The 23,776-nt window shown below is 46.0% G+C and overlaps 3 protein-coding genes across 3 annotated transcripts; 2 read left to right on the plus strand and 1 right to left on the minus strand.

Annotated features, from left to right (window-relative positions):
• Positions 1 to 2,023: 2,023 nt before the first annotated feature.
• On the plus strand, positions 2,024 to 3,366 carry LOC309819541 (seipin-like). The gene is given in 2 exon segments (XM_082649789.1): positions 2,024 to 3,220; positions 3,222 to 3,366. Coding segments are annotated over 2 exon segments (1,191 nt in total). The 5' UTR covers positions 2,024 to 2,137; the 3' UTR covers positions 3,330 to 3,366.
• Positions 3,367 to 4,156: 790 nt separating this feature from the next.
• LOC309833012 (LRRN4 C-terminal-like protein) lies at positions 4,157 to 5,631 on the plus strand. Its single transcript, XM_082671094.1, has one exon. The coding sequence runs from the start codon at positions 4,240 to 4,242 to the stop codon at positions 4,930 to 4,932; it is 693 nt and encodes a 230-aa protein (XP_082527220.1). The 5' UTR covers positions 4,157 to 4,239; the 3' UTR covers positions 4,933 to 5,631.
• A 15,306-nt stretch (positions 5,632 to 20,937) lies between these two features.
• LOC309835757 (14-3-3 protein gamma-like) lies at positions 20,938 to 22,205 on the minus strand. Its single transcript, XM_082675386.1, has one exon. It carries the CDS (start codon positions 22,133 to 22,135, stop codon positions 21,392 to 21,394), a length of 744 nt encoding a protein of 247 aa, XP_082531512.1. The 5' UTR covers positions 22,136 to 22,205; the 3' UTR covers positions 20,938 to 21,391.
• Positions 22,206 to 23,776: the final 1,571 nt, after the last annotated feature.

Genomic DNA, 23,776 nt, shown 5'->3' on the forward strand with positions numbered 1-23,776 from the left:
TAGCTTTGTAGTATAGTCTGAAGTCAGGGAGTCTGATTCCTCCAGCTCCATTTTTTTTCCTCAAGACTGCTTTGGCTATTCGGGGTCTTTTTTGTCTCCGTACAAATTTTAAGATTTTTTGTTCTAGTTCCATAAAAAATGCCATTGGGAATTTGATAAGGATTGCATTGAATCTGTAGATTGCTTTGGGTAGTATAGTCATTTTCACAATATTGATCCTTCCAATCCAAGAACATGGTATATCTCTCTATCTGTTCATATCATCTTTAATTTCTGTCATCAGTGTATTATAGTTTTCTGCATACAGGTCTTTTGTCTCCCTAGGTAGGTTTATTCCTAGGTATTTTATTCTTTTTGTTGTAATGATAAATGGGAGTGTTTCCTAAATTTCTCTTTCAGATTTTTCATCATTAGTGTATAGGAATGTAAGATTTCTGTGCATTAATTTTGTATCCTGCAACTTTACCAAATTCATTGATTAGCTCTAGTTGTTTTCTGGTGGCATCTTTAGGATTCTCTATGTATAGTATCATGTCATCTGCAAACAGTGACAGTTTTACTTCTTCTTTTCCAATTTGTATTCCTTTTACTCCTTTTTCTTCTGATTGCCGTGCCTAGGATTTCCATACTATGTTGAATAATAGTGGTGAGAGTGAACATCCTTGTCTTGTTCCTGATCTTAGAGGAAATGCTTTCAGTTTTTCACCACTGAGAATGATGTTTGCTGTGGGATTGTCATATATGACCTTTACTATGTTGAGGTAGGTTCCATCTATGCCCACTTTCTGGAGAGTTTTTATCATAAATGGGTGTTGAATTTTGTCAAAAGCTTTTTCTGCATCTATTGAGATGAGCATATGGTTTTTATTCTTCAATTTGTTAATACGGTGTATCATATTGATTGATTTGTGTATATTGAAGAATCCTTGCATCCCTGGGATAACTCCCACTTGATCATGGTGTGTGATCCTTTTCATGTGTTGTTGGATTCTGTTTGCTAGTATTTTGTTGAGGATTTTTGCATCTATATTCATCAGTGATATTGGTCTGTAATTTTCTTTTTTTGTAGTATCTTTCTCTGGTGTTGGTATCAGGGTGATAGTGGCCTCATAGAATGAGTTTGGGAGTGTTCCTTCCTCTGCAATTGTTTGGAAGAGTTTGAGAAGGATGGGTGTTAGCTCTTCTCTAAATGGTTGATAGAATTCACCTGTGAAGCCATCTGGTCCTGGACTTTTGTTTGTTGGAAGATTTTTAATCACAGTTTCAATTTGATTACTTGTGATAGGTCTGTTCATATTTTCTATTTCTTCCTGGTTCAGTTTTGGAAGGTTATACCTTTCTAAGAATTTGTCCATTTCTTCCAGGTTGTCCATTTTATTGGCATAGAGTTGCTTGTACTGGTCTCTTAGGATGCTTTGTATTTCTGCGGTGTCTGTTGTAACTTCTCCTTTTTCATTTTTAATTTTATTGATTTGAGTCCTCTCCATCTTTTTCTTGATGAATCTGGCTAATGGTTTATCAATTTTGTTTACCTTCACAAAGAACCAGATTTTAGTTTTATTGATCTTTGCTATTGTTTTCTTTGTTTCTATTTCAGTTATTTCTGCTCTGATCTTTATGATTTCTTTCCTTCTGCTAACTTTGGGTTTTGTTTGTTCTTCTTTCTCTAGTTCCTTTAGGTGTAAGGTTAGATTGTTTATTTGAGATTTTTCTTGTTTCTTGAGGTAGGCTTGTGTAGCTATAAACTTCCCTCTTAGAACTTCTTTTGCTGCATCCCATAGGTTTAGGATCGTCGTGTTTTTATTGTCATTTGTCTCTAGGTATTTTTTGATTTCCTCTTTGATTTCTTCAGTGATCTCTTTGTTATTTAGTAACGTAGTGTTTAGCCTCCATGTGTTTGTGTTTTTTACATTTTTTCCCTGTAACTCATTTCTAATCTCATAGCATTGTGGTCAGAAAAGATGCTTGATATGATTTCAATTTTCTTAAAAATACTGTGGCTTCTCGCGGTTGCCCGGGCAGTGCGCGGCTGGAACCACCAGCTGCTTCATCCCATGGCCAGGGGTGGCGTCCAGGTGGCAGAGCACCTAGGAACTCAAGGCCTGAACCCAGGGCCAGACCCCCTGCACTCCCCATCATGGTCAATGGCCCACCAGTACCTGCCTTACTGTGGGCCCAGGAGATGGGCCACGTCCTGGCAGGCCGTGCCCGCAAGCTGCTACTGCAGTTTGGGGTGCTCTTCTGTACCATCCTACTCCTGCTCTGGGTGTCTGTCTTCCTCTATGGCTCCTTCTACTATTCCTACATGCCGACAGTCAGCCACCTCAGCCCCGTGCATTTCTACTACAGGACCGACTGTGATTCCTCCGCCTCCGTACTCTGCTCCTTCCCTGTTGCCAATGTCTCACTGGCTAAGGGTGGACGTGAGCGGGTGCTGATGTATGGACAGCCGTACCGCGTTACCTTAGAGCTTGAGCTGCCAGAGTCTCCTGTGAATCAAGATTTGGGCATGTTCTTGGTCACCATTTCATGCTACACCAGAGGCGGCCGAATCATCTCCACCTCTTCACGCTCCGTGATGCTGCATTACCGTTCAAACCTGCTCCAGATGCTTGACACACTGGTCTTCTCTAGCCTCCTGCTGTTTGGCTTTGCAGAGCAGAAGCAGGTCCTGGAGGTGGAGCTGTACCCAGAATACAGGGAGAACTCGTATGTGCCGACCACCGGAGCCGTTATCGAGATCCACAGCAAGTGCTTCCAGCTGTACGGAGCCCACCTCCGCATCCACGCCCACTTCACTGGGCTCAGGTACCTGCTGTACAACTTCCCGATGACCTGCGCTTTCGTTGGTGTCGCCAGCAACTTCACCTTCCTCAGCGTCATCGTGCTCTTCAGCTATGTGCAGTGGGTGTGGCGGGGCATCTGGCCCCGACACCGCCTCTCTCTGCAGGTAAACATCCGAAACAGAGACAGGTCCCACAAGGAAGTCCAGCGGAGGATCTCTGCCCATCAGCCAGGCACAGGGCCCCAAGGCCAGGAGGAGTCCACTCAGCTGTCACCCATTACAGAGGATAGTGAGAGCCGTGCAGATCCCTCGGAGCCAGAAGGCCAGCTGTCTGAGGAGGAGAAACCAGATCAACAGCCCCTGAGTGGCGAGGAGGAGCTAGAGCCCGAGGCCAGTGACGGTTCAGGCTCCTGGGAAGATGCAGCTCTGCTGACGGGAGGCCAACCTGCCTGTTTCTGCCGCTGCCCTTGCCCCGGAGACCGTGGGCAGCTCTGAACCCTCCACAGGCACTGTCCGACAGCGCCCCATTTGCTCTAGTTCCTGAAGAGAATAGGGCAGAGTCCCCACACTCCAGTCCTCACCCCCCCGATCCCTTTCCCTTTCCGGGGCTCCCCCAATAAACTCTTTTCATGCCAGCTGCCTCCCTGACTCTGAACTGGATTCAGGGCCATTTGAAAACGTGATGTTCCCCAGGCATCCCCCACCTCGATTGGAGGAGGTTGTCTTGTCAGGGGCTACCGATGGGGAAGACCTCCAGACCCTGGACTATTTCAGGCACAGCTGTTTCCATTCATCAGCCTAGGACGTCCAAGGAGCGAAAACCTGCCCACTCCATCCATGTGACTCTCATCTCCCTCTGGGGAGGGGGATAGCATAGGGCGGGTCTGGAAAGCTGGGATACATCATTCTGGCCTCCGTACCCCTCCCTTTCTCAGTCCATTGGGAGGCAGAAGACAGGAAATGACTGCCATGGATGTGGCATGATTTTTTACTGAAACAGCATTTTGTAGCCCAGGCCCCATGCTGTCCACAGCTGTTTTTCTCTCTGATACCAGCCAGGTGGCCCCGTCCTTTGTGTTCCCCTCCTCACCCCCTCACATGACTTCAGCCTTTGGATTCTCAGCTCCTGGCTGCTTTCCACATTCCACTGCTCTTTCAGAACCCAGGCATCCTGGCCTCCAGCTGAAACCGCTGCATGTGGCTTCCCCCACCCCTGGTCCCGTGACTCAGGCCCTCTGAAGGGACCAGCCCTCTTCTTGGCACTCACTGGGGAGGGGGGCAGGGGAAGGGGGGCCAGGTGGTGACATCACAGTTGAGGGGTATAAAAGCTTTGAGCCAAAACAGAATTGAAATTGAAGACACTGAGAAAACCTGACTGCGCAGCCTGTGCTCCTGGGGACCTCTTAGGACCCCCGGCCTGCTACTCACTGCATCAAGGCCTACCCACCGACCCCATGCCGGGAAATCCCCGCCTTCTGTGGCTCCTGGCTGTCACCTTCTCCTCGGTTCCCAGAGCGCAGCCCTTGGCGGGAGACGCGGAAGAAGAGGAGCAAGATGAGACACCTCTGCCGGCTGTCCCCTGCGACTACGACCGCTGCCGCCACCTGCAGGTGCCCTGCCAGGAGCTGCAGAGGGCCGGCCCGACGACGTGCCTGTGCCCTGGCCTCTCCAGCGCCACGCAGCCGCCCGAGCCGCCACGCCTGGGGGAAGTGCGCATGGAGGACGAGGCGGGCCGCGCCGTGGTGCACTGGTGCGCCCCCTTCTCCCCGGTCCACCAGTACTGGCTGCTGCTTTGGGAAGGCGCCGGGGCTCCGCAGAAGGGGCCCCCCCTCAACTCGACGGTTCGCCGAGCGGAGCTGAAGGGCCTGAAGCCCGGGGGCGCATACGTCGTCTGCGTGGTGGCCTCCAACGCGGCCGGGAAGAGCAGCGTGCCCGGGGCCGAGGGCCTCGACGGCGCGGGCGGCCCCGCCTTCGGGCCCTGCGGCCGGCTGACTGTGCTGCCGAGGCCACTCACGCTGCTGCACGGGGCCGTGGGCGTGGGCTCGGCGCTGGCCCTGCTCAGCTGCTCCGCCCTGGTCTGGCACTTCTGCCTGCGCGAGCGCTGGGGCTGCCCCCACCGAGGCCGCCCGAGCGGCGCGGGACTCTGAGGCCGCCCGGGGGCCTCTCCGGCCAAGCTAAGCCCGGCGCCACTCCGGGGGAGGTGGCGGCCCCCGACAGACGGCGGGATGGAAGGCCGGGCGCTGGGCCCCCACTGAGTCGGTTCAGGCCCCAGACTTTCCACTCTGCCCCGAGCTTAGGTTTAGGAGTAGAGAAGGTCAGCAAATTTTTTCTTAAGGGACCAGAATAATTTAGGCTTTGTGGTTCCAGGGGATAAAATCGAAGATATCCTGTAGTTCTTACACAACCATGTAACCATTTAAACATGTAAACATCATTCTTAGCTCTTGGGCCTTACAAGTCAGGCCCTGGCCAGATTCGGCCCGTTGGCTACGGTTAGTCTACTTCTGTCGTACAGCCTCAAAAGGGTCCTGCCACTATGGGTGGCTTCCGTGGGGTTTTGAGAATAAGCTGCTGCGGTATGGGAGTTTGGGGCTAGAGACCACTCCTTCTCCTTCTGCCTTTTTGTTTAGATAGTGAGGATGCGCACTGAGTTAGAATCTACCTGTGTCTGAGGCGGGTGGAAATAAATGACTGACATGGGGTGGAGAAGAGAAGGACTGCCCAAGCTGCTGTCTGGGACAAGCTTGCGGTTTTGCTAGTAAAATTATAATAATAATAATACAATAATAGCAAAGGAGTCCCCCTCCCGCATTTGTGTTTATTGTATATTCACTGTAACAACATTAAAGGAGATGTAAAAGGAAAAAATAAAAAATACTGTGGCTTGATTTATGACCCAAGATGTGATCTATCCTGGAGAATGTTCTGTGTGCACTTGAGAAGAAAGTGTAATCTGCTGTTTTTGGATGGAATGTCCTATAAATATCAATTAAATCTATCTGGTCTATTCTGTCATTTAAAGCTTCTGTTTCCTTATTTATTTTCATTTTGGATGATCTGTCCATTGGTGTAAGTGAGGTGTTAAAGTCCCCCACTATTATTGTGTTTCTGTCGATTTCCTCTTTCATAGCTGTTAGCAGTTGCCTATGTATTGAGGTGCTCCTATGTTGGGTGCATATATATTTATAATCGCTATATATTCTTCTTGGATCGATCACTTGATCATTATGTAGTGTCCTTTCTTGTCTCTTGTAACATTCTTTATTTTAAAGTCTATTTTATCTGATATGAGTATTGCTACTCCAGCTTTCTTTTGATTTCCATTTGCATGGAATATCTTTTTCCATCCTCTCACTTTCAGTCTGTATGTGTCCCTAGGTCTGAAGTGGGTCTCTTGTAGACAGCATATAGATGGGTCTTGTTTTTATATCCATTCAGCAAGCCATTCAGCAATGCTCTTTTGGTTGGAGCATTTAATCCATTCACGTTTAACGTAATTATTGATATGTATGTTCCTATGACCATTTTCTTAATTGTTTTGGTTTGTTTTTGTAGGTCCTTTTCTTCTCTTGTGTTTCCCACTTAGAGAAGTTCCTTTAGCATTTGTTGTAGAGGTGGTTGGTGGTGCTGAATTCTCTTAGCTTTTGCTTGTCTGTAAAGCTTTTGATTTTTCCATCGAATCTGAATGAGATCCTTGCCAGGGAGAGTAATCTTGGCTGTAGGTTTTCCCTTTCATCACTTTAAGTATATCATGCCACTCCCTTCTGGCTTGTAGAGTTTCTGCTGGGAAATCAGCTGTTAACCCTCTGGGAGTTCCCTTGTATGTTATTTTGTCGTTTTTCCTTTGCTGCTTTCAATAATTTTTCTTTGTCTTTAATTTTTGCCAGTTTGATTACTATGTGTGTTGGCGTGTTTCTCTTTGGGTGTATCCTGTATGGGACTCTCTGCGCTTCCTGGACTTGAGTGGCTATTTCCTTTCCTATGTTAGGGAAGTTTTTGACCATAATCTCTTCAAATATTTTCTCGGGTCCTTTCTCTCTCTCTTCTCCTTCTGGGACCCATATAATGTGAACGTTGTTGCGTTTAATGTTGTCCCAGAGGTCTCTTAGGCTGTCTTCATTTCTTTTCATTCTTTTTTCTTTATTCTGTTCTGCAGCAGTGAGTTCCACCATTCTGTCTTCCAGGTCACTTATCTGTTCTCCTCCATCAGATATTCTGCTATGGATTCTTTCTAGTGTATGTTTCATTTCAGTTATTGTATTGTTCATCTCTGTTTGTTTGTTCTTTAATTCTTCTAGGTCTTTGTTAAACATGTTTTGCATCTTCTTGATCTTTGCCTCCATTTTTTTTCCAAGGTCCTGGATCATCTTCACTATAATTATTCTGAATTCTTTTTCTGGAAGGTTGCCTATCTCCACTTCATTTAGTTGTTTTTCTGGGGTTTTATCTTGTTCCTTCATCTGGTACATAGCGCTCTGCCTTTTCATCTTGTTTATCTTTCTGTGAATGTGGTTTTTGTTCCACAGGCTGCAGGATTGTATTTCTTCTTTCTTCTGCTCTGGCCTCTGGTGGATGAGGCTATCTAAGCAGCTTGTGCAGGTTTCCTAATGGGAGGGACTGGTGGTGGGTAGAGTTGGGTGTTGCTTGGTGGGCAGAGCTCAGTAAAACTTTAATCCACTTGACTGCTGGTAGGTGGGGCTCTGGGAGGGCTCACGCCAAGGAGTGCTTCCCAGAACTTCTGCTGCCAGTGTCCTTGTCTCTACAGTGAGCCACAGCCACTGCCTGCCTCTGCAGGAGACCCTCCAACACTAGCAGGTAGGTCTGGTTCAGTCTCCACTGGGTTCACTGCTCCTTCCCCTGGGTCCCAATGTGCACACTACTTTGTGTGTGCCCTCCAAGTGTGGAGTCTCTGTTTCTCCCAGTCCTGTTGAAGTTCTGCAATCAAATCCCACTGGCCTTCAAAGTCTGATTCTCTAGGAATTCCTCCTCCAGTTGCTGGACCCCCAGGTTGGGAACCTGACGTGGGGCTCAGAGCCTTCACTCCAGTGGGTGGACTTCTGTGATATAAGTGTTCTCCAATCTGTGAGTCACCTACCCAGCAGTTATGGGATTTGTTTTTACTGTGATTGAGCTCCTCCTACCACCTCATTGTGGCTTCTCCTTTGTCTTTGGATGTGGGGTGTCTTTTTTGGTGAGTTCCAGTGTCTTCCTTTTGATGATTGTCCAGCAGCGAGTTGTTATTCCGCTGTTCTCTCAAGAGGGAGTGACAGCACATCCTTCTACTCCGCCATCTTGGTTCCAAATCCTAGCTCTGTTTTTAGAAAAGAACAAACTTCAGAAAGACCTGGGTTTGAATCCGACGCCATCACTTACTAGGAATGTCTTTCCTCTCTCTGACACCAGTTTCCTCATTTGTAGAACGAAGTACTAGACGTGATGATCTTTTGGGTTCCTTCCAAACATGACTCTCCAAGAGCCTACTGTGTGCATGATGATGATACAGAGTGCAAGTGACGATCTAAAATCGTTTCACGTGCTTAGAGAGCAGACCACTTCCTGAACACCTTCTCTTGCCTCGTCCTGTGCACCTTCTTGGTCGGTAGGCTCCTGCAGAAATCCAGATCAAAGACACCCTTTGACAGCCTGCCTAGAAGACAGGAGCTTCCCAAAGCCATAGTCAGTCACCCTACCCATGAGCCCAACACTTCATATGCTCTTAATGAGCCTGTGTTAGGAGAATGGTCCAGAGAGATGACTGAAGGCTGTGAGAAAGAGACCTGCAAAGGTACAGGTGAGCTGAGGACATGGGTGGTCAGACTCTTCTGTGTGGCAAAGACCCCTGACATCTGTTGACAAAAGGGGAGGGAGGCAGGTCCTCAATGGGACCTGATGGGAAGACAACAGCCATGCAGGTCCACATATTCATTTCCTGTCATCAGCAGGTGCTTGGTAAAACAGCATCACTGTCCTACAAAGAGCTGGTCTGGGAGAAGGAGTTGGGATTCTAGACCTGGCTCTTAGGCACTGATTGACTCCCAGCAAGTCATTCATCTCTCTGAGCCTCAATGACCCTGTCTTTATGCAACCAGGTTCTTTCAGGCCTCACCGCTCTGGAGATATAACCAGAATGTGAATCACAGTAATGGTTGCAGACACTAAGGCTCTAGGGTTCCCCGGGGAAAGTACTGGAGTCTTAGTCTCCAAATACTCCTAGTTCAAAGGCTTCTTGGTCCAAGAAAAAAGCGGCCTCCTCTTCTTTTATACCTGTGGCATCTGCCCTCTGTCCTCTATCATTCTCCACTCTCTCGCCCACTATATCTCTTGTGAACCTCCTGTAACCAGAAGCTCTGGTCCCAGCAGTGTGCAGGTAAGTGTTTAAGCCCAGCTTTGTGGTGAGGGGAATGCCTAATTTATAGGGTTTGCCATGTGTCAAGTTGTAAACACTCTCACCGAAACTAATTTCAAGATACCAAATGTGACATCATTGAATGCAAAGGCAGGAAGAGCTGTGCAGAAGCACACCATTCTACAGTATTTTCACCATGCAGATACAAAAGACATAAATAACTTCAAAAGCAGAGATAGTAATAAAATGTTGTAAAATAATCAGGAAGTGATGAATTTTGAGTATTTATTACCTTTTCTTTTATAATTTATTTGATTGTAACTTTATGTAATTTGCTTTTTAGTAATGGGTGTGTTTTAACAACTGTCTCATAAAATTTCTGAAAAATGCATGGTCCTCCCCATTCTGTTCTTCTCAGAGGTACGTTGAGATTTGCAGAGGTACATAGTTGAGGCCCTGGCTGCGGAAGCCTTGTGGGTGAAATAGGGGCATTTATTTCTGCATGACTGTTTTGTCTCCCTTCTTCAACTCCAGTTTCCCCATCTGTCGTATAAAATATTCCTTCCAGATTCTCCTCCCTTTGTTAAGATGGTATTGAGAGAAATGAGGTCCAGTAGTAGTAACACCCTGCGTCTCATGGAACCTTACAGTTTACTAAGCCCAAAGCGCGTGTTAATTCTCACAGCAATTCTGTGAAATGAGGTAGATGGAGAAGTGAAGTTAGTGGATGGACCATTTCACACCGGATCAGCAAACTTCTCCTGCAGAGGGTTAGAAAGTAAATATTTTAGGCTGCGTAGGCCATATGGTGTCTACCGCAACTGATTCTGCTCTTGTAGTTGAAAGCAGCCATAGACAATGTGTAAAAAAAAACAAGAGCAGCTCTGTTCCAGTAAACTTTACTTATGGACAATGAAATTTGAATTTCATATAATTTTCACATGTCAAATTATTCTTCTTTTGATTTTTTCTAACCATTTAAAGATATAAAGATAATTCTTAACTCTCAGGCCATATAAAAACAAGTCATAGGCAAAATTTGAACTGCAGGCAATAGTTTATCATCCTTAACAGAGGAGGAAATTAAGCTTTGAAGAGAACGTGACTAGTTCAAGTTGATATAAATGGGAAGAGCTGGGACTGGCTGGGATCCAACTCTGCTGAGCTTTCCACTAAACCAATCGGCCATCCAAAGGAGCCGCTCTTGTTCTTTAATACATTCACCTGTGGGTGAATTTTCCACTGTGGGAGTCTCTGTAATCCCCGGGGGATTGTGAGTCATCTTCCCTTACTGTCCATTTCTGACTCTTTAACTGTAGTGGGCTGTCCTACGCATCAAAGTCAATCAGAAGAGGTTTTTGGACAATGTATACTTACAAGCAATTTGTAACCTGCTCCCCTTCTGTTAAGGCAGAAAATAAAGAACCACTGTTACAAATGTTGATTTTATGACTCTGTCCTATTTTCTCCCAGGTATACTAAATTTTCACAAAGCAGGGACTACCTATCCCTTCATTATTCTGTATTCTCAAGTGTGTAGTCCAGGACTCTTCCTGTAGGAAAAACTTGGTGACTAATGACAACGCTCCCTCGAGCCACAGTGATGTGTGACAAGAGGTGGTGTGACTTACCTGTGTGATTTCTTCTCCCACCAATATATTATAGCAAAAATTTTAAACATTCAGAAGGTTTTTTTTTTTTTGGCCACGTTGGGTCTTCGTTGCTGCGCGCAGGCTTTCTCTAGCTGGGCAAGCAGGGGCTACTCTTCGGTGAGGTGCACGGGCTTCTCATTACGGTGGCTTCTCTTGTTGCTGAGTATGGGCTCTAGGCGCGCGGGCTTCAGTAGTTGTGGCTCACGGGCTTAGTTGCTACGCGGCATGTGGGATCTTCGCGGACCAGGGATTGAACCCATATCCCCTGCATTGGCAGGCAGATTCTTAACCACTGTGCCACCAGAGAAGTCCCTAGAAGAATTTAAAGAACTGCGTAGTGAACACCCACCGCCTAGATTCTATAACTAGCATTTTACTATATTTGTTTTATTACACATCTGTCCATCCATCAGTCCATTCTTTATGCTTTTAACACATTTCAGTGTAAGTGGCATACATCAGTACACTTAACTTTTAAACATTTTAGCATCTTATTAACTAGAGTTCAGTATTTGTTTATGCTTATAAATTTATCTATCTATTTATTTATTCTTGGTCTGGTATACATTCGAGAGGCTCTAGAAGCTGCCTGCAGAAAATAGCTCCCCACTACACTGACCCCTGAAGACTTTACTTGGGCATTTCTTTCTTTGACTTTTCCAGGGCTTTGCTAATGCAAATGCCTTTGGTGAAGAGAACTCATCTCTACCCAGCAGCAGCTGGAGTAGTAGAAATAGAATTTGGCCAGGCCAGGGTTTGAATCCCTACTCCATCACTTAATAGTTGCGTGTCCTTGGACAAAAAGCACTTTTTTAATCTCTTTGAGCCTCTTCATATGTAAAATGTGGTTAATAATAACTACCCTGAGATAATAATAGTGAGAATCAAAAACTGTGTTTGTGAAATACCTGACAAATGATAGTGTGGTAGGACAACCAGATCGAGAAACGAATTGTGCCTCTATTTTCCTGTCTATAGGCATGTCACAAAAGAGTGAGAACTGTTTCCAGCTTCACCCCAGTTCCACTCCAGGGAGATCATCCACGCTTTGAGTACTAAGGTTTAGGTTCTTCTTAACCCCTTGGGTGGACAGGACTGCTTCCTTGTGTCTCCACTCTAAAATATGAAGCGAAAGAAATTCTAACTTACCAAAGCTGTGGCTGGAAAGAGTTGGCTCCACAGGAGGCTGCTGCTTGGACTGGAGCTGGTGGGAGTGGTTTGAACCCCAAGGGAGAGTGAGGAGGAGTGAGGGAGTGGCAGGCTCTGTGCGTGGGGGAGACCTGCCCTCCACACCCACACAGCGACCCAGGACCCAGCTGAACCTCTTATAGGGTCTGGAGGACTATGGCCAAGTTGGCACGGAGAGACTAGCCCCTAGGGGCAGCCCTCACTCCCTTGAAGGGACCCTACAGGTTTGGACTATGGGCAGAAGACTTTCCCCAAGCTTTCCAAATTGAGTAAGGATCCTGAACACTCAGACCACCTTACAGAGGGGAAGCATAGTGGAATGTCCCTCCAGCTAGCTAGGCAGAATCTCACAGTCATATTTCATTTAGAAAATTAACAATCCATCCTTGCAGTTTCTTTCCTTCTTTTTCCTTCCAAAAGTCTGTGTCTTGAGAGACGTGCCAATGGCAAGTTGTTACATGGCAGAAACGGAGTTAGGGACTCTGGAGAGATTCTTTCCTTCTGGCAGAGACAGACCTGAGAGACACTGAGAAGAGCGATCTGGCTCAGGAGTACTCAGCCCCCCATCTGTGGGGAGGAAGAGAGACTGAGGAAAGGGCAGAGGGAGCCGAGGGGAGCAAGACAGAAGGCTGGCATCTGGACTCCCCTCACCTTCTATCCCAGAGCCAGACAGGCTCTTCTGCTCCCACTTATGTCCCAAGCTGCTTCTTCCTGTAGCTTGTCTGCTGGAGAGTAAAAAACAAATGGAACATGCAAAAAAATTCAGCAGAAATAATTACAGGTTACTACAAATCAATTGGTGAATAGGGAATAGCTGCAGGCAGGTAGCCCAGTCAGGGTTCTTCAGCTTAACACCCGGCCCTCCCATGGCACCTCCAGCGTTAGTCTCCGGGGCGTGAGACCAGAGAGTCCTGGATGTGATGCCCGAGGATCTGGGTGTGGGTCCCAGGCCCCCCCGACCAGCTGTGTGAAGCCAGGCAATCCACTCCATCCCTCCTCGTCTTGGTTTCATCACCTAGACTGAGATCCAAATTACATGTACTACTATTATCTGTCACGGCTTGTTGAGGGAGATGAATCTCAAGGGATGTAGTAGATGCAAAAGTGCTTCAGATGATCTCCTGAATCCATCCACTCGTCTCCATCTCTATCAGTGGCTCCTTGAACTTACTCCCACCGTCTCTCATCCAGCCTGCTGCAATGGCCCTACTGACTGGCCTGTATCCACTCTAGCCCCATTTCTAATCTCTTCAGTAGGCTTGCAGCCAGCTTGATTCTCTACGATCCAAAGTCTGACCATGTACCCAGGGTTGTCTAGTCCCTGAGGACTGAAGGGAACGTGGGACCGAGGGTTGCGGTGCTAAAGGTAGTTTGGATTAAGAGAGAGAGAGAGTGCTGGCGAGGAGGGCAGAAACGAGGTGGTACAGCTCAACAGCATTCATGGCGTGTTCTGTGGCGTGGTGAGGGGATGTGAGGGGTCTGTTACAGTGTCCCGTCCTCGTGTTGCTTAACAACTATGGGTTTGCAAATGTGAAACAAATGGAGTGCAAAGTTGTGTACTCCTAATTATAAAATATTTCCATTTGCTGCAGAAGCCCCAGGAAGCTCATGGTAAGGACTGGAATTAAGACGAGACCTTGAAGAGCTGGATTACGGCAAAGAGGGAAGGATGGGCTTCTGGAGAGGGGATCAGATTGGGCTATCCTTGGTCGGCTGGGGATAGCGGTGTGGGGACCGAGTAGTGGGGAGAAGGGGCCCAGCACTAGGAAGCTGACTGGACTCCGTGGGGCGGCTGGCTGGGTAGTAGAGTCAGGTGAAGCAGGACTTCAAAGTCTAGCCTGAGGCGATGAGATCTAATTTAGACTAAATGTGGATAACCTGATGAATTATAGATTTGCTTAATGGATAATTTCATAGCTCAGAAGTGGAGGAAGCAAGGGAGAAATTCACTGCTCTGGACTTAACTCTAACCAGCCTCAGGGAACACTTGTTGGCCATCAAGTGACCGAGCCTAGGGAAAGTGACTGTCAGCCTGGAGTGGTCACAGGAGGGAGGGCACCGTGGCTCAGCAGGCATCGGTGCTAAGCTTGAGGGAAGTGAATCTGAAAATCCCTGCTTGGGAAAACAGAGGGGTCAGTCCCTTGGCCAGAGACTCAGGAACAGTGGCAACAGTGGTGGTGTGGGGAGGGGTGGCTGAGTTCACAGAAGATACGGGCTCTGAAGATGGAAATCTGCAATTGGCCACAAATAATTCTAAAGAGAGAAGGCATGGGCTCGTCCTCACCCCGCCCCCCACATACACACTTGTTCTCTGCTCCTGTGTCTGTCATTAGGCATTCAGGCGGTTAATTCTCCCAGACACCCCGCTGAGAGTACCAGGAGCCTTGCACAGTGGAACTGGAATGGTGTCGCAAGGCTCGTTACAGAATCCCTGAGGGAGGCGATAAAGAAGGGGTTTCTCCTCTCTTGGCCTCTCCAGGTGGCCCTGTGCCTCTCGCCTCAACTCCGACCCACCCTGGCAGGCTGAGTCCCTTGCCCCGACTCCCAGCCCTCCTCGGACTCCGTCCCCTGCCTCTGGCCATGCCTACGCTCTCCGGGTCCGCCTCCAGCTTCCTGATCTGAGACAGGTCCTTGCCCTATGCTCTTTGGAAGAGAAGAGGGCAGGAGCTGAGGTGGTCAGGAAGTGGAGCCCAGGGACTCCAAAGCCAATCATGCCACCTCCCCCCAGAGTTAGCCCAAAACAGCATAGAGGGAAGTAGGGGCAGCATTCCACGCCCCCCTCCACCATCACAAGGGGGCTTCTTGCCACTGCAGGGCAGCACCTGGTGCAGGGCAGGCACATCAGGTTGAAGGAGCAGTGGATGTTTGAAGCACTTACCAGGCGCTGGCCCTGTGCCGTCACTCCAGGCACTTGGGATGGATTAGTGAACCGAAGTGGTGAGAATTCCCGCACCAGTCAGGCTTCCATTCTAGGGAGGGGAGAAGGGCAGGGGCAGCACACCTAACAAACGAGTGCATTGGGTGCTACATTAGAGGGTGATAAGTGTTACGGGGAACACAGAGAGGAGTATAATGGGATAGGGAATGGGGAGTGTGTTTTAAACAGGGCAGTCAGGCCGGACCTCATTGGGAAGGTGACATTTAAGCAAAAACTTGAAGAGGTGAAGGAGAATCGCAGGCAGTGGAAACAACCCTGAGGTGGGAGGGGCTTGGCCTGCTGGAGAAACAGCAGGAAGCAGAGAGGGTGGCCAGACGTGTGGACTGCTACACAAATGAACAACTGAATTCAGGCCTTAGAACAAATGTTACCTACCTCCGAGGTCCTCCTTGAACTCTACACAAAACAGCACCCCGGCTCTACCCCTTCACCCTGCTCTGTTGTCTTCATTACCCCCACTATCATGAGACATGTTACATATTTACTTGCATTGTCTGCCTCCCTGAGAGTCGATATAAGCTTCATGAAGGCAGGGACGTTACCTGTGTCTGCTCTCTCCCCAGGGTCTGGGTCATAGTCAGTGCTCCATTAGCACGTGCCAAATGTCAGAACTGCTTGTGAGTGTGATGCCTTCCACCCCAGAGGCTGCAGAGGAGCCTCACAAGGTAGTTCTTTATTCCCTGAACTGCAGGGAACGTTCTGACCCACCATGACTCTCGTCATCCTGAGGGGAAGTCCATAGCAGTACCACAGGGCTCTTTCACTGGCCTTGATCAGCTGAGGGCCGTGCAGGCAGAGTCTCCTGTAAGCATTGTCCTAAGACCTTCCTCGCAGGCAGGCAAGTATTTTGCTTTCCTTTATTCACCAAATATTTGTTGGGCAGCTACTATATGCCAAGCACAGAGGAGCAGTTGGAATGATGCCACCCTAGCCCTTTGCAGGACCCCTCGGGCCAGCCTTCGTTGGGCAGATGGGTGGAGTACGCCAGGTGCATGCCAGGCCCTGGGAATGCAAAGATGAACAGCACAGTAGTATCTGCATTAACCAGGCTGCTGACAATCTAGTAGATGTGAAAGACATGTAAACAACTATCTCACAGTGATAAGTACAATGACTATGTATACAGAGAACAAACTGAGAGTGAGTGTTGTGTCACCTTGCGGTCTGGTTTGAAGTACCCCCTCCCCCCCAATCCTTTTCCTGCTGAGCCTGGAAAGAGGAATTCACATGTATGGGTTAAGCATTGTGCTCCCCTGTTGGCCTGGACATAATTAATATTCCTGAGAGAGTAACTAACACATGATGCAATTTAGGCGATCACCTTCTGATGTATGAGGACACAAGATGCCGTGTGAGGGGGCTGATGGAGAGAAAGGAGGGGCTGAGGGACCCTCCTCTCCCAGCTCTCTGTCCCCTCTCTTTCAGTGGTCTCCATTTTTAGGTGCCAAGGCTTTCAGGCTGTCTGGGGGGTTCTCTAATCCTAGAGGGAAAGATTTGATAAACATGTTAATTAACACATTTACTCTAATAGGCTCATGATCTGGGATCTCCTCACAGCTCTGCTTTCTTTTCTCCCTTGTTGCATCCACTGGGGCAATTAAAATTTCCATCTCCATGCAGCTGGATGTGGCTTCCTGAACCCCTTCCTCACCCCCTGTCTCTGAGGCCAGCCCTTACCATCCATGTCCTTGCTGTGGATAGGGCCTGATGAATATGTGGTTTCTTGATTTTTAGCATGAATTGGAGAAAGACTCCTATAACTACCTTTGTGGACAAGCTAGAGGAATAAGTTGGATGATAGCATATTAGATAGAGATCTTTTTGGTTCAGTAGCCAAAAAGTATTGATTATTATCATCACAGAGATAAACAACAGGGCTTTTTCACTGGTTTTGACTTTTTCAAGATTTTAATCAGTGGCTTGGATAAAGACTGAATAGCACAAAGGTTAGAGGAAAACATAACACAAAAGTCAGTAAGCTCAGATATGTAAAGACCCGATGAGGAGGGACAAACCAGATTGTCTGCTGGATGACCCTTGTGCAGCCCAGTGGAACGCTGGCTCTGTAGGAGGGCTTCAAGAACTTGGGTTGGAGCCAATGCTGATATGCAAACTTCTCACACCACTCATTGGGGAATAGGATATTTCTCATGCCAACAAGGTTGTAACCCATGTTGCAAAGCTCAGGATCTATCCCCTCTGACCTTCATCATGAATATGCAAGGCAGTGGGGCACCAGGTTCCCTCTCTTGGATCACAAACACACACACATGGCACTCCAAGTCATGGTCAGCCTAAGCATGCCTCTCCTTGAGATGACAGGTGTCTGGGAGGACAGTGTCCATTCTGCCAGCCACATGCCTGAGCACCTCTACTTTGAGTCTACATTGTATGTCATTTATACAGTGTTTATCCTTGCTCCTTACTCCACAGATGAGTCAAAACAAGATATTTTTTAGAAAAATATAATGCTATATAGATAAATACGCTGCGTGTAGGCTAAAAAATCAATTATATAAGTCTGTGGTGGAGACTTGCCATCATAGCTTGAGAGAAACCAATGAGTTTAGCGGACTCAGAATGAGTAAGGGGAGTGATATGTGGTCTGTGGCTTGATCCAGATTTCAGGAGAGGACCTTGCCCACCCCTGGACAACTATGCCTAGTGCTGCCCACTCTAGTCCCAAGGAGAAGCCAGGCTAACAGCTGCTGCGGATGTACAGACAGAGTACTTACAAGGCTAGTGGAGCAGCCAGAGAACCAGACTGGAGCAGACTAACTGTTTGAGGCTGACAAATTTAGAGTAAGGCTAGCCCAGGCTCATGTCCAGGATTCTAAAGCAGAAGGGAAGGTCGAGAGAGACAGGGAATGGACCTGGATGACTATGAGAGGACCGAGGGAGAAGCCAAAGCACACCATACTGGGGCAAAAAGGAGCAAGTGGTTAGGGGGCTGAGTCAGTCACTGAGGAGGGAAGCTGATGTGGGCTGAAGAAAAGGAAGAGAAGGGTGGAATGTTGCAGCCGAGGAGCTTCTCTGGAAAGGGTGGTTTCTTTGAGGAAACTCCAGTACAACTATCTTCCTTATTTTAAAAACTATTTATTCTTTTTTTAAAAAATCAAAGTAATGCATGGGTACCGTTTTTTTAAAAATTCAATAGTACCACTAAGTCTACAGTGAAAAAATTGCAATCCTTTCCCCCTACTTTTTTGAATTCCTGCTTCCTAGAAAAAACTGCTTTTGACTCTCTTCTCTGTTTCTTTTGTTTTCCCCCAACCCCTTATTTCTAAATAGCAGGATTATACTGCTATCTCTTGGTTTTTCAGTTTTAGCTTTTTTGGATCCTACACCAACCTTTCCTGCACTCCTGCCCCACTCACAATCAATTCTTCCCATCCTCCATTATAGTACTCTCACCTTGTGGGTGAAATCAGTGTTCAGTGTTGATGGGTTATGGTTATGGAAATGTAATTCGCTGCTTATCTGGGGAATACAATAAAACGATTTTACTTTTTGGACAACTTTATGTTTTGCTGGAGTTAATAGTTGCCTCATTGTTTGCCTGCTTGCTTAGTTTTCCATGTACTTATCACAAATTCATTTCAAATTCTCTGGCCAAACAATAAAAATCATCTCAATATGTGCAAACATATTAAGTAGTCTTTTTTTTCCCTCAAAGATTTCTCTCCTATACTTTTTTTTGTTTTTGTTTTTGTTTTGTTTTTTTTCAGATCTGTAAGTTTATTTGCTCAATGTACGACAGCTACATAATGACTCACATTCATGATATTCCATCACTGAGGAAAACTGCTAAGAATGGTCCGTGTGTGAAATAATTCCTTAGAGAAACACGGAGTTGGAAAAATAATCACTGATTAGACCTTAAAAATAGTTCACTGCATAACATGACAAAAAGCACAAAGGCTCATTCAGAGAACATATTCGTTGTTCTCCTACACTGTAATAGTTATAATTTCACCATGACAAACACCAGACATTAAGATTAAGCTAACACTGGTGTTTCTTTTGCTTCCCCCCCACCCTTAAAAACAAAATATATAACTGCATGTCACTATAGCAACATCCAAAACAGATCAATTTGTTATGATCACTATTTGGTAGAGCAAACTTTACCCCCAAAAGGAAAAATTAAATTAAAAAAACTTTAAAAAATTTGAAGACTTAATTTTTTTTGTCATAGGAATACATAACACCTACAGTATAAGTTACTAAATTTCAAGCTACTGTACAGAAATACAACACTAGCATGCACAATATTGTATCAATAGGGTAATGGAGGAGTAATCATTTCACTGGAGAGACAGCATCATAGGCAAGTGCATTTCTTTAAAAATAAAGAAAAGAAAATAAACCATTCAAGCTGCTTAAATATCAAGTCTCCCATTCCCTCCTTCATTTTTAGCCCTCAGACATGGTTTTATCTTGCATTATTCTAAAAAGCAGCCAGAGCCAAAGCTAAAATTTAAAAGAAAAATAGGTTTTGTAATTCCAGTAAATCATTTCCAAATGCTACAAGGAAGGACACAGCACTGCTCACTGGACATGAAGATAAATTAAGGAAAACCCCACCAACCCCCCCACCCCACCCCCGCAAATCTGTTCCCATCCGTGGCATTGACCTTAGGCCCCTGTTAGGGCACAGAAGCTATAAAGCTCTCTTCTGTTAGTTCTTCCGGTAGGTTGGTTAGTTGGGACTTCCGCTCTAGCATATGGAGGGGGCCTTCTAAGGAAAGTCATGCTGGGTAACTGTGCCACATTACAGAGCATCGTCACACTCTTCTATCTTCACTGTCACCTGGATCCTGGTCAACACGTGCATTTCACAACTGGAAGCTCCATTTTCATTTTAGCAAAAGCAACTGTCAGGTTTTCCTCAATTACTACTCATTCCTCTCCCTGCCTAAATAAAACAAACAAACAAGTCTGGTGTCATTACCTATCTCAGCAGTTCACAGTTACTGACTTTATAAAAAAGGCTGAATGCACATGCAACAGGTCGTGTGTTAAGACTTATCCAAAATGAGAACCAAGGACCTAAGGCTAACTGAAACAAACTTGTGGAAATAGCATCGTGGTTTCCTTCAATTCTAAAACGTGTACAGATGGCACAAATGAATTTCCAACTTCTATGCTTTCATTAAAAAGAAAAAAATACATAGAAAAAGTTTTGGTCAAATAGGAGTTAAGTATTTATTATCTGATAATGATTTTAGTTTATTTTCCTACAATGGTTATTTGGGGAAGGAGTGTTTTCAGGGAGGAAAAACTGACACACGAGGCTCCTGAAACTGGACAGAATGTTTACGAATAGAGCTCTTCCTTTAGGATTTTTCTACCAGTAAGCTCCTAGCACCTGAATTTTCACACACTGCACCACAAACTTTCTCAAAACGACCGCCAACTTCTACAACCCAACAGCTTTTCAACCCACCCGAGTGCATGCCCTGGGCACAAGGTACAGTAGGGAAGACTCAAGTGAGGAGTGAGACAGCAGTGCAGTCCCTGAGGAAGAAGCTATGGCGGCTGAAAAAAATCAGGATTTCTCTGGAAATATCAGCACAGTAAATGACATACAGACCTGAATTTTCTCTATTTTTGTGGTGTTTAACGTTTCTATTAAAGTGATTAATCATTTTTGTGGTGGATTTAAGTTAAGAAGAAAGAAGGACAAAAATCCCACAGCCATCTGCCAAGCACCTATTCAACAAAACCTAAAGTAGCTTTGATTCTCCTCAGGCAAGCCTTTTGGCCTAGGAGACAGATAACAGCAAAACCAACCTGGATGAGGCTGAATAAGGATGTAAAAGCCAAAATAAGAAAAACACACAATCACAATGGCTTGATGTCACATATGGCTGTAATGTAGAAATACTGTAAACTGCAATTTAGTGTTAATACTGTCAACTAATCAGAAACTTCTGAAAACTGGCAAGGTCTAAACCACAAGGATAAATATACCTTATGTTCTAAGTCTATCAGCTTGGGATTTTAACTATTCCATGTCTGGTAGAGTACACCCTGAAAAACAAAATGCACAGCTAAAACAGATGAGCTAGAAAGTACCCAGAACTTAAAAGACAAGAGCATATGTACATAAAAATCCTTACTGGAACCACAGAACTTATTGAATGAGGGCTATTCCGTTTAAGTTTTCTTTTCATCTTAAAACCCTATTTTCTAGCAATAAGTTAAATTAAGGACAGCTCCACTTGCATTAATCTACAGAACAGTCTATATGCCAGTGTGAGGCTGCTATTCCAATACCAGCACAGCTAGCCTGACTTTCCACTAGTGGTATTTTGGCAAAAATGTCAAAGAGGCGATCAAAGACAGGACAGGTCGTGGGTTTCTCCCTAGGAAGTTCATCGCTCCCTTTCCCTCCCCCACCCGACCCCCAACTCATGGGAAAAAAATAAAGACTGCAGTAGTAGCATCAGCGTGTGCTGCCAGTCCACCTGGGGGCCTTAATTGTTGCCTTCTCCACCGTCGTCGTCTTGCTGATCGCTTGTCCAGAGCGTGAGGTTGTCTCGGAGGAGCTGCATGATGAGCGTGGAGTCCTTGTAGGAGTCCTCGTTGAGAGTGTCGAGCTCAGCAATGGCGTCATCAAAAGCGGTCTTGGCCAAGTGGCAGGCTTGCTCTGGGGCGTTCTGGATCTCATAGTAGAAAACGGAGTAGTTAAGGGCCAGGCCTAATCTAATGGGGTGAGTGGGCTGCATGTGCTCCTTGCTACTCTCATGGGCTTCGCTGTAGGCCTTCTCAGATGACTCCACGACGGTCGCCCTCTTCTCTCCAGTGGCGACTTCGGCCAGGTAGCGGTAATAGTCTCCTTTCATCTTCAGATAAAACACTTTGCTCTCATACTGGGTCTCACTGCAATTTTTGATCAGGTAGTTATCCAGCAGGCTCAGCACATCCTGACATACGGCCTCCAATTCCTTCTCTATTTTTTCACGGTAAGCACGGACCATCTCTATCTTCTTCTCATTACCATCTGCAGATGTCTTCTGCTCAATGCTACTGATGACCCTCCAGGAAGAACGGCGTGCCCCAACTACATTCTTGTAGGCCACAGAGAGAAGGTTTCTTTCTTCATTGGACAGTGGCTCATTCAGCTCTGTCACGTTCTTCATGGCCGCGGCCATGTCGTCGTAGCGCTCCGCCTGCTCCGCCAGCCGGGCTTTCTGCACCAGTTGCTCGCGGTCCACCATCTTCACGGGCTGGGTCGGGCCGGGCGAGGAGACCAGGGCGGCCTGAAGGGCTCGGAGGGCGGCTGCGGGCGCGGCTGGAGCCCGTGTGCCAGAAGGACCGACCCACGAAGCGAGGGGCTGAGGCGACGGCGCGAAGGCTGCGGCTCGAGCTGCGACCGCGGGACCGGGCGCGAGGTGGCTGCGGCTGCTGTGCGTGCCGCGGGCGGACCTCTCCTATACTTTTTTCTTTCTGTTAGATCTAACTTGTAACTGTTGAAGCTTGCTGCACAACTGTTATCACGAGCACCCCTTCATCATTAACCTGAGAATTTCTTTTCCTCTCTCTTGGGCTAAATTTCTTATTTTCTGAATTCCATATTTTTCTCTTTCTGAGGTTATTTACTCTTTTTGGCAGAATACATCTGCAAGTAGCTTCTTGTGAAAGATAAATGGGAAATTAATTTTTGAAGCCTTGAAAATGTCTGAAAATGTCTATGTATTTTTTACAGATTTACTGAGATATATTTCACATACCATAAAACTCACCCACCTAAAGTGTACAATTCAATGGCTTTTAGTAGTATTCACAGTAGTATGAACACCACAATTTAATGTTAGAACATTTTCAACACCCCCAAAAAGAAACCCTGTGCACATTAGCAATCATTCACTATTTCTGCTCACCTTACTTCCCCAAACTCCCTGCCTCAACCCCAGACAGCCACTAATTTACCTTCTGTCCTTATGAGTTTGCCAATTCTGGACATTTCACCGTATAATATGTGGTCTTTTGTGACTAACTTTACTCAATCTTTTCAAGGTTCACCCATGTTGTGGCATGTATCAGTACCTCATTCTTTTTCATTGCTAAATAATGATTCTGGCATATGAATATACCACGCTTTGTTTGTTCATTCATCAGTTGATGTATACGTGGGTTGCTTCCACTTTTCGGTTATTTTGAATAATGCTATGCTGGACATTAATGTATAAGTTTTTTGTGTGGACCTACGTTTCATTTCTGGGGTATATACCTAGGAGTGGAATTGCTAGGTTCCATAACTCTATGTTTAGCATTTTGAGCAACTGTCAAACAGTTTTCCAAAGTGACAACCATTTTACATTCCCACCAGCAATGTATGAATGTTCCAATTTCCCCATATCCTCACAAATACTTGTTCTCTTTTTTATTTTAGCCATTCCAGTGAGTGTGAAGTGATTGGCTTTACATTTCCCTAAGAATGATGTTGAGCATATTTTCATGTTTATTTACCACTTGTATATCTTCTTTGGAGAAATGTCTATTCAAATCCTTTGCCAACTTTTAAATTGTACAATTTGTGTTTTTATTGTTGTAAGAGTTCTCTATGTAGCCTGGATATATGTATTGTTCTATGGGTTATCTTTTCACTTTCTTGCTAGTGCCCTTTGATACACAAAGGTTTTCAAATTCGATAAATTCTAATTTATCTATTTTTCCTTTTGTCACTTGTTTTTAGTGTTGTATCTAAGAAACCACTGCGTAATCAAAGACCACAAATATTTACTCCTATGCTTTCTTCTAGGAGGTTTATAGTTTTAGCACTTACATTTGGGTCTGTGGTCCGTTTTGAGTTAATGTTTGCATATGGTGTGAAGCAGGGGTCTAACTTCAGTCTTTTG

This window comes from Grampus griseus (assembly GCF_964374135.1).
Source record: "Grampus griseus genome assembly, chromosome: 1".
In the NCBI taxonomy this organism is placed as follows: Eukaryota; Metazoa; Chordata; class Mammalia; order Artiodactyla; family Delphinidae; genus Grampus; species Grampus griseus.